We start from the raw sequence: 13,208 nt of genomic DNA on the forward strand, positions 1-13,208 counted from the left end.
TGCAGCATGCAATTAGCTGAATCACATCACCTGGGCTGGTGATTCTCCAAAGTGCAGTCTATTAATTGAGAGACCTGATTGGTCAATTGGTTCATTGGCTTGTTCAGAGCACCTCACAGGGCTCTCAAAGACACTACACAAGTAGATGAATGTGAATACAGATAGAATATAAACTCAGACTTTACGGGGGCCAGTTTGAAGGAGTCAAGGGATTCACATGTCTTATAATGGCTGTTGGTACGGCAGGTGTAAAGATAGTTTGTTATAATCAGCGAGCCAGGTGCAGATTCTACCGAGTTCAGAGCTGAGGGCCTTTTCAACCTGCAGTTTGTTCCTGTCTGAGACCAGCAGTGCCGAGTCATCACTCAAGAACACTTTGAGACCCACTGGTGTTTACAGTGAGCCAACATTGACAATAGCAGCACCCTGACTCTGTTTGACCAGAATTGAATTTGCACCTTTTTAACCCGCACAGGCAATGTTTACAACTGGCATGGTGGAGTCCAGGCAAGATAAGGTCAACATATTCGGTGTAGAACCTCAGATCTTCGACAAGTTGGTGAGCTTTGCCTACACTTCAAAGGTGGTCATCTCCACGGAAAACGTCCAGGTAGCGTATTATCATTTTTATTTTTTTCATTTATTGCGTCCATGTATGGCCTATATCGGGGCTTTTAAACCATAGTGCTATTTTGTTTATTTGGTCTATAGGCCCTTCTAGCAGCAGCAGACCTGCTGGGGGTCACTGCTGTTCATATGGCCTGCTGTAAATACTTGGAGCATCACATGGATGAAAAGAACTGTGTAGGGATTCACTGCTTTGCTGAGGCCCACTCCTGTAAAATGTTGGAGAAACACAGCATGGATTACATTCTGGAACACTTCAGCCTCGTCTATCAGCAGGTCAGACATTGAGTTTCTAACTTGTCAGTTGTTGGCTTTTTCCTCATTAAAAATGTGTTTTATTACTTACTGTATTTTATTTTATTTTATATTCCTAGAAAGAATTCCTCTCTCTCGGTGTGGACAAACTGACAGAGATTATTGCCAGTGACGACATCAATGTGACCGATGAGGAGATGGTGTTTGAGGCTGCCATGTTGTGGCTAGAGCAGTGTCCTACCAACAGGCAGAGCTTTGAAAAGGTCAGTCACTTCTCACTGTTGTCAGTGTGTCACCTGATGAAAGAAAGACCATGGAGAAGTCAAAGCAATGTGACTGGCTAAGGCGAGCTTAAAGCGATGCTAGTATATGCATGAGGCGAAGCAATTAATCAATCACAATCAACAGAAGATTAATAATCACATCAAATGCTAGTGATGATATCAGTTTCATATGACAAGACAAAACATCCCTATAAAGGCAGCAAACTGGCGCCCTCTGCTGCTGACAACCTCAGTGCAGTGTTCTGTCCTATTTTCTATGGTCCCAGCCCATGCTGGTGCTTGATTGATTTAAAATGTTATTAACAGATTGCAGAATGGGTACAGTTCAAGCCAAGGAAGGTACAGGTAAAAACTGCTACAGGGATAAAACCAGAAAAAGCACTAAGACGGGTACTCCATTTTCAATTCATCTAAACATTAAAGACATACAAATATACACATCTATGAAAAAAGGGCATCAAAAACAAGGTTAGAAAAAAAGGGAAAACGTGTACAGTATAGAAAATAGAGAGGGGGGGGGGGGGCTTTTACTTGGGGCGCATACGTTTAAATTGTGTTAGACATAATAACAGTCCGACAGGCATTAGTTCGACACCACCGTTGCTCGCTCCTGACATGCACGGCAGGTTAAAAGAAAAACCAACCTGTGGCTCCCGACATGCGTGGCAGGTTACAACTAACCTGTGGCAGGTTAAAACTAACCCTTGCTTTGGGTATGAATGAATGTTGCATATTCGTGAACAAGTTCCTATTCCTAACCTCGTCTTTCAGCAGGTGAAATCCATGTTAGATTATGACGTTGTTGTTGTTCAGTCAATATGCAGTTGGACTAGTTATAGACAGTGTCTTCTATTTGTTCTTTAAGGTGATGGAGCATATCCGCCTGGCTCATATGAGGCCCTCCTACCTTCTGGAGGTGACTGCGTCTCTGGGTGTGCTGGAGTCCCAGGCCTGCCACAGGTTTCTCTCCGACTCTGAGGCCAAGGAGCACAGGCCACGCTGGTCCACAGGTACCCCCTGCCTCACACATGCATGCATGTTGCTTGATATAGCAAGGCTTTCCAAGTTGGGATTTCCAATGCCAAGACATTCCTGGCAGAGAGAAAAATAATAATTGATAGGCCTAGCTATTTGTTTCTTTGGTGTAGCATTTTCAGATAAAAAAAATAGTTAGTTTAGTTTGGTATTCATATTGTTATTGTAACTTCATTATTTATTTAGGTTTTGCATATACATACTTGCATAGTTAAAACTTTAAAAGCATTATACTGGATATCCCGTTTTCTCCTGAATTAATTCAGTGACTGCTAAATTGTGCCTATGACAATATGCTCACACACATTACTCTACATTACTCCTACATTACTCTACTTAACTCACTGGCTATTCTATTCCTCTGTACAGTGTGTGAAGTGATCCTGACAGTGGTGGCTGAGAGGGTTGGTGGTGGCGATAAGCCGCGTCACAGGATTGAGAGCTTTGATCCCCTGACCAGGCGATGGAAGACTCTGGCATGTCTGCCCATCGCTGCAATTGACTATGGTCTGGCCGTGTCAGGTGAGACACAGCCTCTACTCCAGTTATTGACAGAAAACATTGATGTAGTTTCATAGTCTTTTGAATACAAATCCATGTCGTTTTAGTCACATTTAATTCACCGTAAATGTTTTAGTCGATGTGTCTTTTGAATACAAATCCATGTCGTTTTAGTCACATTTAATTCACCGTAAATGTTTAGTCGACTAAATCATTCATTCAATCATTCATACGAGACTAAAGATTATGTTGGCAGGCCTTGATGGAGTCATAATGCTTCAGTAGTATAGTATAAAAGTAGAACTAAGACATGTCTTAACTCTACTGGATCTCTTCACCATTAGTGCCTCTGTAAAGTTGGCTGAGTGGCCAAGGCTCCAAAAAGTTGACAGTCCCATGCAGGATGCAGGTTTTGTATTTTATTTACCTCTCCAGTGCAGGTTATTTCACAGACAGTGTAGCCCAGGCAAAATAATAGTTCAAAAATAAGAACTGAATAAACACTTGAAAACTAAAGAAAATGAAACAAACCAGGTAAAGAAACTATAAACAGGGAAAACCTTATAAATACAACGGCCCTGCAGCTCTCCCCTGGATGTTGTCACTCTAGCCTCAAGCAAGGACTGAACTCCTGCCTTCACCTGGTGCACACCTTTTAAGCAGGTGAGGCAAACCATCACCTGATTGCTAATTGGTAACTCTTATAACTTAACCAAGGCCCATAAGTTATTTTACACAATTACATCAAGACATATTGAAGTCTGTATTCCAGAATGTTCTCCAGGTGCCAATTCGTTCACAAATAATAAAGTCAAAGAATGATATAAACACAACATAGGCTACACCCCTCCTCTACAGTGCTTGGCCCATTCCCATCAACAGGATTGCCAGCACTGCAGAGGAGAGACGGGTGTCCCCACAAATAATCACATTTCCCCACAGTGTCAATAAATCAATCAATGTAAACGCACCTTTAAAACTCTCAGTTCTCCTGTTGAAAATGTTCAGATACTGCTATATAGGGCACGGGTTGCCCTGTGACACCCTCCCTAACATTTTAGTGTTTTTATTCATTGAGGAAATTGTTAGTGTATTTAGTCATAGTTTTAGTCACCATTGCTTAGTTTTAGTTTTAGTTTTAGTTTTCGTACCTTAGTACCTATGATGCAGTGGTTCATTCCTTCATTACAAGGACACCCATAATTCTCATGGACCAGACTGTAAGGGGTCCATTTGGAACTGCCTCAAGGAACCCTGAGGGTACAGGCCAGCTCTATATGGAGATATAGGGGTGATCAGGTCCATATATATATAGAGGCATTTGTGCTGGTTCTGGACAACGGTGTATCCGACGGACTCGACACCGGGCACGCACTCCATGTGGTGGTGTGGAACGCGTGTCTCAAATTTGAAGTCGGTGGGGCGAACGGTTTTCGAGTTACGTGGATTACATAAGTGTGTACGACTTTTACACACACACACGTAAGTACGCACAGAGACTTGGTGCATTTATAGATAAGAAGATAGATGGTTATGTTGTTTGACATCACATTCTGGTATCAGTGAAGACCTTGCAAGTTGTTTATGCACATTATCTTATAGTGGCAACGCATTTTGAGCTCCGATAGTCTTTATGTCTTTAACAATGAAGTCATAAAATGGTTTTAATTTGACACACCACAGGCCCATTTGTGTATTTGGCCGGAGGAGACTTCCCTGATGGTTCATTAAGCAGCGAGGTGTGGCGCTATGACTCTTCCTGTGACACGTGGTCGAAGATGGCTCACATGAATGAGGCCCGTAGCGATGTTGGTAAGACTATACCTCTATTATATCTCAAGCCTTTCTGGATCAGGGCCCACTTGAAAATCTTGGAAGTGTTCGACGGGTGGGGGGCACATGCATTTTCAGAGTATGGTGGAAAAGTACTCAAATGTTTTACTTAAGTAAAAGCAGAGTAATGTAGTAAGAGAGTGGTGACACGCTTTGATCTCGCCGCAAAGCGGGTGCCTATGGGCGATAGTTCCAAACATTGCTCCTATGGCTGGAACTATTCCATTGAGATAGAATGAGCACTTCCGCATTCCATTGTTACAATGAGAGTCAACGGGAGTGTCATTACTCTCTTTTATACTACTGAGTAAAAGTATCAATACTGCAATGTAGAAATACTCCATTATAAGTAAAAGTCTGGAATTCAAAATGTACTTGATTAAAAGTATTAATGTCGTATTTAATGTACTTAAAGTACCAAAAGCAAAAGTACTCATTTCAAATGTATAAAGATCTTTTGAAAATAGCAGATCTACAAGTTCACAATGCGAAGCATTGTGTGCTTGTAGATCGGCTTGTAAATCGGCTATTTATAGGGCTGTTACGTTCCCTTCATATATCTAGGGGTACTTAAAGGACGCAACAAGGCTGGCAAGTGAATTCGCTTTTATTTACACCAGTTCAATAAGGTTATTTCATGCAATAGACAGGTGGTATAATATACAATGTGTACAATAGTATAGCTAGGATATATATATAATACGGGCACATATATATATATATATATATATAACCCCCTGTCTAGACAACCTGTAAGCGACTAATAACGGTATTTTCTGGGTTTCCAACCAACTTAAAGTTTGGGGCTGAGCCCTCTCGAACTAAGTCGAGTTACAAGGATGAACTTAAATACTATTTAATTTATATAATGAAACCAAAAGGCGGTATGGGGCAAACCAAAGAAACCAACAAAACAGACTATACCTATCCTAAGACAAACAGAACCCTCTAGCTAATCCTAACCAACAAAAATAAAAAGGGTTACAAATTATCAAACTATATAGACTCTCTACTCTTTCTAATGCTAACAAAATACGAACTGTTACAAAAACCAAGCTCCCACACTCCACATCATACCTTTCCACTTAGAACAACAAACGTATAATTCCTTGTAACGTTACCACAGTGAGACAGGTCAGACGGATAAACACTCAGGGTGCTCCACACTGGAGACCCTGGTGTATGTTTATACAAGGTGTAGTTTACACAGCTCCCTGGACAGTGTGCTCTCAATATTACAGACTGAGTCACACTGCCAATGAGCTGGCATCACAGCTGCTCTTAAGTAGTCTTCCTCTGGCTGGCCTTCTGATAATGATAGGCTCCCGTTGACGAGGTGGGCAGGTGGAAGGTAAGTCTCCGCCCCCGAGCACCAGCCAGACCTGTGACTGAGAACTGCAATCAGCACTCCATACTATGCCACATCACTGTATACTATAATATCTATATGTATCAATATAATCACTGTATAACATAATATATATATATATATATAAATACCCCTTGTATAATATACAATATATAGAAATATAGTCACGGTCTCATATATAATACATATAAATATACAATCCTCGAGTATGTAACAGGGCTGAAGTAGTTACTGTATGTTTTGATAATCAAAATCTACAAAGTAACTACAACATTTTCAAATATGTAATGGAGTAAAAGTACAATATTTGCCTCTGAGATTTAATGGAGTAGAAGCAAAAGTACTGGCAATTGGAAATACTCAAGTAAAGTACAAATACCTCAAAATTGTACATAAGTATAGTACTTAAGTAAATGTACTTAGTTACTTCCCACAGGTGTGTCTGGAGGCCGACTTGCATTATCCCCACGGCCCACCCAGTTGACTTTGGCCTTCAATTGAATGCCACAGATGAAAAACAGTCTAAGTCCACACTATTGATCCATAATGTATAAATGATAGATAAGGGTTCAGGACAACGAGGCCTTTTCGTGGAGGAGTCAGAATGAAATTTGGACTTAGACTGTTTTTCGTCTGTGGTACTCAATTTAACCTATAGTTTTGGAATAACAACTTTGGGTTGTTGCTTTGGTTATCCAGTGGTTCTCAAAGTGATAGAAATGCCCTTAAGGCTGAGCTCACACGGTTAATGCAATGCTCTATGCTCGTTGGGTAGTGTCATGGCCGCCCCAATGCATTTCCAATGGGAGTCACATGGTTTGACACAACATTGTGTTGTGTGAGGGGGAGGGGCACAGTCGAAACACAGCTGAAAGCCATACAACAGACCATGTGACCTCCATTGGAAATGCATTGGGGCGGCCATGACACTCACAACAAAAATCACTGCATTAACCGTGTGAGCTCAGCCTAAATGGGGGTCTGTATTCAGCTAATGCATGTCAAACTGGGGTCCTTCTCTTATGGGGTCCCTGGCATATATTTTCAAATGGGGATTCCGTGGGATAATAAGTGTCAATTTGGGGGTCCTTGACATGACATTTTTGAGAACCACTGATCCAAGGACCACGGTCATCAGTTGTAATGATCAGGGTATTTTTTTTGTTTCTCTTACGTGATTCATAGGATTGGTGACGCTGGGTGGCTACGTGTTTGCGGTGGGGGGCTGGAGCGGCAAGACGTACGTGAACTCAGTGGAGAGATACGACCCCAAAACCAACACGTGGCAGCTTATGGAGGCATCTATCGGCAGAGTGCCAATAAGTGCCAAGTGCAATAACCCTGCGGTGGTGGCACTAGATGGACTGATCTATTTTCTTGGTATGTAACAACAGGTTTATGCACATGCAGGTTCAGCCTGCTGAGTTTCATGAGGTTGTGGTTTATGTAATATATGAAAAACATAGCAGTTAACTGAAAATTCCATGTGCAAAGCCTTTGTTGTTACACAATTCTCCTTCTCCCATTGACAACGAATGACTTGTTTGTCATGTTTCTCTCTTCCCGGGCTGTCGCTGGTATGGACTATGGTTCCATCATAGACGAGTGTCAGGTATACAAGTACGACCCGAAAACATCTAAATGGACAGAAGTTGCTTCTATGCTGGTTCCTCGTAGAAGGTTTCCTGTGTGTACGCTCACAGGAAAGATCTACGTTTTAGGTATATCATATGTGTTCTACATGGCTCTTAGTTCCATATAATAGACTCAGTTCAACTTCACTGTAGTGTACTGTGTTGATTTCTTCAACTAATACTATGACAAAAAAATGTTTGTCGATTTTGTTTCACTTTTTTTCATTCATTCAAACCTTTATTTATTCTCGAGAGACATTGAGGTTACCCTCATTTGCAGTGTCGTTGAGATGCAGTACAACATATTACAACATTTTCAAAGCAATACACAAAAACACTGCAGAAAACTAAATGGAAACTAAATGAAAACTAAGCTATGATGACTAAATCTAAGACTAAAGATACTGTATTGACAATTCTGTCAAACAAATAAAAACTAGACTAAAATGATAGGAAGGGACTAGTGGACAAGAGATCCAGTATAAGTCATTTTACACATGCTGAAAATAGCAGATCTACAAGCTCACAACACGCGACGTGCTGTGAGCTTGTAGATCTGCTATTTTCAGCAAGTGTCAAAAATCTAAATCAATACTGCATAACAGAGCCCACTAATAGTTACTATCCTGTTACTTCCTGTTTATCTCTAGGCGGTCTGCCTTTATATGGCTTTGCAGACGACGTGGAGTGCTACAACCCAGAGACTGACGAGTGGACTATGTGTGCCTCCACAAACATGGAACACTACGGGCCTGGCGTGGCTGTGGTGGACGGAAAGATCTATGTACTAGAAGGGGCGGAATGTCCGCGTCCCACTCACGATGTCTGGTAAGATGCTCCATGGAACCCATTAAAATAGGTGGCTGCTTGTTCACACCAAGTGGTGGTTGTTTTACTTAAGTAAAAATCACTCCCGTGTGAAGTGAGTGGTGCAACTCCGTGTGGGGGTCCCCAGGAGCCCCGCGGAAGTTCCAGACCCACAGGAACGCGGCCAGGGTGCCGGCCCGGTTCCGGCGAGCCGCCCCGCGTCCGAAACGGTCGAGAAAGGACAGAGTTACCATGTGGGGGTCCCTGGGGGTCCCCGGAACATCCTGACCACCAGGAATGTTCCCAGGGGGCTGGCCTGGTTCCGGCGAGCCGCCCGTGTCCGAAACGGTCGAGAAATGACAGAGTTACCGTGTGGGGATCCCTGAGTGGTCCCTGGAACATCCAGACCCCCAGGAATGCGACCAGGGGGGCGGTCACGGGCCGTTTCCGGCAAGCCGCCCCGCGTCCGAAACGGTTGAGAAATGGTGAAAACTAACCACGCTATTTCCGTGCTTGGACAGACAGACAGACAGACAGACCCAGGGACAGACAGACCCAGGGACACATAGCTGTGTAATGGAGTGGTTGCACCACTCAAAAATAGCACAATATGGAAATACACTGTTAGTAAAGTAAAAGTCCTGTATTCACAATTTGACTTGCATAAAAGTACCAACATATTGGCATCAAAAGTGCCTTTCTGTGTGGAGTTTGCATGTTCTCCCCTAGCCCCATATGTGCCCTCTCCCTACGCTCATTCTGTAGCTCCGAGATGAGGTCACACACAGGGCCCCTCCCACCCCGTTCAGAAACGGCGCATGTTTCCACAATAGGCCTATCTCACAGCCCGCTTTCCACGCCCACTTCCGGTAAATAGTGGTGTCTTTAACATGAGCATTTACACGTTTTTTTCTCTGGAGAATCTAAGTACATTTTCTAATGTAAAAATGTGACAGACCAATATTATTATGAAGCAAACAAGATGGTAAATCAGGTCGAACAGATAGAACAAACCTTACCTTGAGAAAACAAAAGTTGTAGACTTCTTAAATTACCTCGGTTAACATGTAGTGTCTATGGAGTGACGTCACGCTATCACCACTAACCCCGAAAGGGGGCGTATTTAGGGGGGCGGGGAAATTCTGTGAGATAGGCTTATTCCACGATTCTTACCTTTTTCTAAACAATTAATCAAAAACGTGAAGTGGTGTGAAGGGTTTACACTAATTCAACGTCAACAACGGCAAAGAAAATCCAACTTTAAACGGTTACGAGCGTTACAGCGGTTGGTTTAGTCAGCCGCTTCCATGTTTATCAAGGGATTTGTGCGTGTGCGCGTGCATGTCGAGTGAACTGAAGTCAGTTGGAAATTTTCGACCAGGGGAGGCGCCGGGGAGGCGCTAAAGCTTTTCAACTTCCTTGAAAAACATGCTAAACAACCGCTAGACGCTCGTGTAACCGTTTAAAGTTGGATTTTCTTTGCCGTTGTTGACGTTGAATTAGTGTAAACCCTTCACACCACTTCACGTTTTTGATTAATTGTTTAGAAAAGGTAAGAATCGTGGAATTGTGGAAACATGCGCCGTTTCTGAACGGGGTGGGAGGGGCCCTGTGTGTGACCTCATCTCGGAGCTACAGAATGAGCGTAGGGAGAGGGCACATATGGGGCTAGTTCTCCCCATGTAGCCTATAGGGTAGGTAGGCCTACCCTCACAAAAAACATGTAACTGCCTCTTCCTGGCCAGCCGGGACACCTGGTGGAGGGGAAAGGAACTGGTTGGAATAACGTGTTCTTTCCACCCGTTAAGTCCAACCGGGAAACTCCCCTGTCAGGTGAAAAGAAGCGTCATGGACTCCTCATGCATGGAAGGAAGCATGAGGTCAGTCCGTTGCTCTCCCCAGGTTGGCAGAGGGAGTGTAGTCTCTAGTCTAGACAATTGACACTGGGTGAAAAAAGTGGATTACAAAAAAATCGTGGGATAAAAAGAAAATATATATTTACAGTACCAAAGTAATAATACATAAACAAGTAGATTGGCAGTTTATCGGCAAAGTATTTGGCCTAATTGGTTAATCTATGTTCTATTTTTGGTAATAATAACCTATCAATCTGCAAAGTATCATGTAACTAACAATCTCAAATAATTGTGGAGTAAAATGTACAATATTTGCCTCAGAGCTGTAGTGAAGTAGTATAAATGTATAAAAAAGGGGAATATTTAAGTCTTGTAAAAGTACCTCAAAACTGTACTTACTCTATGTATACTTGACTGCTACTTCTGGTCTGTCTTCATGTAGGTATACCCTCCACCGTACCATCGAACGGTACAGTGAAGCCACAGACTCGTGGGAAATCGTAGGGGAGATGCCCACCGGTATCAACCTGTTCAGCTGTCTCTCTCTCACAATGAGGAAGAATGCGCATCAGGTAAGACATGCTGTAAAATCCTGAGTTAGTTTGGCTGTATAAATTAACTCTGAGAGTGTACAATATGTGCATGCTGTACAATTTGTACACTCTTACAAATGGATACATTAACAGGACTTGACTGTGGAATGTATTATAGCAGTTGTAGTAGTTTTTGTATGTAACGCAGGAGAGAAGATTTATGTAAAAGAGAAAATATTTTCAACAAAGATATTTATTATTTAATATTTACTGCAGAGGAGAAAAAAGGAGGAGGTGTAGACCCACGGGGGACGCAAATAAGTGGTCAAATAAGAATATAGAGTTTAAGTGGTTAATACTGTATATCGTTGCTATCTCCATATTCTAACTTTTCTTTTTTTTCTTCGTAAATTAATGCCCTACTTCATCATACTACGCGTCACACAAAAGCATCAAAAGTAGCAGATCCACAAGCCACGATGCGTTTTGAGCTTGTAAATCTGACGCTTTGCATCATTGTTTCACATTGGATTTCACGACTATCTGAGTTACAAACATATAAATGAACACTATTATAAACGTGTACGTATAAACGCTCAACTATATTGTTGAACATTATTGTAGGAGGAGAGTACAGAGTGCCGAGGACAGAAGGCAACATCAGCATCCACAGAGGCAGCCACAGACTCGTGATTTGGGAACCCACTGGAGGCTGGAGCAGGTTGGAAAACACGGCCTGGAGTCTGAGTGCCCCTGGCCTGCACAACATGCTACAGACACTGCCACTGCAGAGGAATCTGAGTACACCTACTACAGGGGTTCTCAACGTTTTTGGCCGGGGACCCCCGAAAATGCTTTGGCAACGTCTCGGGACCCCCGCCCCGCCCCCTCCCGACCCCCAATATAAATTGACTGCTACAATAACCTTAAACCATTTTGGGCGGGAACCCCTTTTGGTGTTTTAAGCATTGTTATAATTTAGCTATTTAAAAATAGCAGATCTACAAGCTCATAGCGCGCCACCGAGTGGCGCGCTACGAGCTTGTAGGTCTGCTATTTTTTTCTTTTTTTTAAAAAATAATTTGGGGACCCCCTTAAATAATTTGGCGACCCCCCGAGGGGTCGCGACCCACGGGTTGAGAACCCCTGACCTACTACACTTGCACAACATGCTACAGAGACTACCACTGCAGAGGCGTGCTTTCAGAAAAAATCTGAGGGTGGGGAAAAAAGTGACCACTTAAAGAAGCCCTTTTGTTTTTAAAACAAATGGGAAAATAGCCATGAGCTTGTAGATTTGCGATTTTTTAGAAGACATTTCAATGCTTTTTTAAAATTAAATGTTTGCCTATAATGACATGTACAAAATAGGGACACAGTTCTAATTAATGTATGGTTGCAGACAACACATGTTATAGACACGTGTCACATGTGGATGTGGATGGACATAGATTGAGATGCACTCGGCACTGATTTGAAAGAACTTTTTTTTTTAGAAAATGAAAGAACTGAATTTGAGGCTAAATGTGAACACTAGAGAGTGGCAATCCCCCTTTCAGAAAAAGCGAGACAAAAGGAAGCTGATGATTAATATTTCAATCTATCGTTGCTGTCGGGCAGCATCCCAGATTTAGCATCCCAGAGCAAAATGCAATGCATTGTTTGGTTTTGTTTAAAATAAAGCTGTTGTATTTTATTAAGTTCACAGTCATATGACTCAGCTAAGTCAGATGTCCATATTTATGCTTAAACTGATGATGAAATCCATACTGCATAATAGGCATAATGGGGAAATGATATAAATGTGCACTTCAAGGATCAAGAATATCAAGCAAGCAAGAAGCAATAAATGATTTTTCCACAAATGTATTTTCACCTGAGAATTTGTACAAATCATGTAAAAGTATTTTCAAGCTTTTAGTTCAGAATTACAGAGATCAAACACTACATTCGTGTGACGTGTCCAATTATCCCCAAGTAGTTCTCAGCCCCCTTGTCAAACAAGTATCCACCTTTAGGGGGAATCATATTGAGGTTGATCAGTAAATAGAAACCACACATTCTCCACAGCCTGACGCCACAACGTTACTGCCAGCAGAGGTCGCTGCAGCCTTGCTGGTTGACAAGTACAGTTCGAGAAGCTGCGTTTGTTGTGAGAAGACTCCAAAAGTATAGTTGTCGTTAAATAAGGTGGAGCACGGCAGAATGCGAGTGTGACACCGTCACTGTGTTGAGGATTCAAGAACACATTTGGAGTGGACAGCTGTCCAGTCCAAATGCAAACAGCCTGAAACAGGTAAACATATACAAAACAATCAATAATAAACCACACAAATGAAAATAAGTCTACACGTGGGCCCACCATGGTGAGTTAGGGAAGTAATTACATGTACATCTATCTTATTAGGACGTCCTCCAACTTCTCCAAGTGTTCAGTGTTGACTAGCTCTGGTCCATAGCCCTAATGCCCTTTG

General features: G+C 42.3%; 1 protein-coding gene and 1 long non-coding RNA gene across 3 annotated transcripts; one reads left to right on the forward strand and one right to left on the reverse strand.

Moving 5' to 3' along the window:
• The first annotated feature begins 117 nt into the window (after positions 1-117).
• On the forward strand, positions 118-12,300 carry LOC306939093 (kelch-like protein 23). 2 transcript variants are annotated; one of them, XR_013791828.1, is made up of 12 exons: positions 118-610; positions 712-903; positions 1,002-1,145; positions 2,032-2,176; positions 2,571-2,723; positions 4,386-4,514; positions 7,090-7,284; positions 7,506-7,625; positions 8,189-8,366; positions 10,644-10,773; positions 11,359-11,704; positions 11,776-12,300. XR_013791828.1 is itself a non-coding variant. In XM_079523583.1 (12 exons), exons 2-12 carry the CDS (start codon positions 479-481, stop codon positions 11,425-11,427), a joined length of 1,587 nt encoding a protein of 528 aa, XP_079379709.1. In that variant the 5' UTR covers positions 118-398; positions 476-478; the 3' UTR covers positions 11,428-11,634. The 2 variants fall into 2 exon arrangements, 1 of the variants encoding a protein (XP_079379709.1); XM_079523583.1 differs by lacking the exon at positions 11,776-12,300 and having other exon boundaries at positions 118-398; positions 476-610; positions 11,359-11,634.
• On the reverse strand, positions 703-3,403 carry LOC306939098. The gene is made up of 4 exons (XR_013791829.1): positions 3,023-3,403; positions 2,074-2,258; positions 974-1,178; positions 703-836 (listed from the first exon to the last, which is right to left on the reverse strand). It is a non-coding gene; the product is annotated as an uncharacterized lncRNA (long non-coding RNA).
• Positions 12,301-13,208: the final 908 nt, after the last annotated feature.

Source organism: Electrona antarctica, assembly GCF_951216825.1.
Source record: "Electrona antarctica genome assembly, chromosome: 16".
NCBI lineage: Eukaryota > Metazoa > Chordata > Actinopteri > Myctophiformes > Myctophidae > Electrona > Electrona antarctica.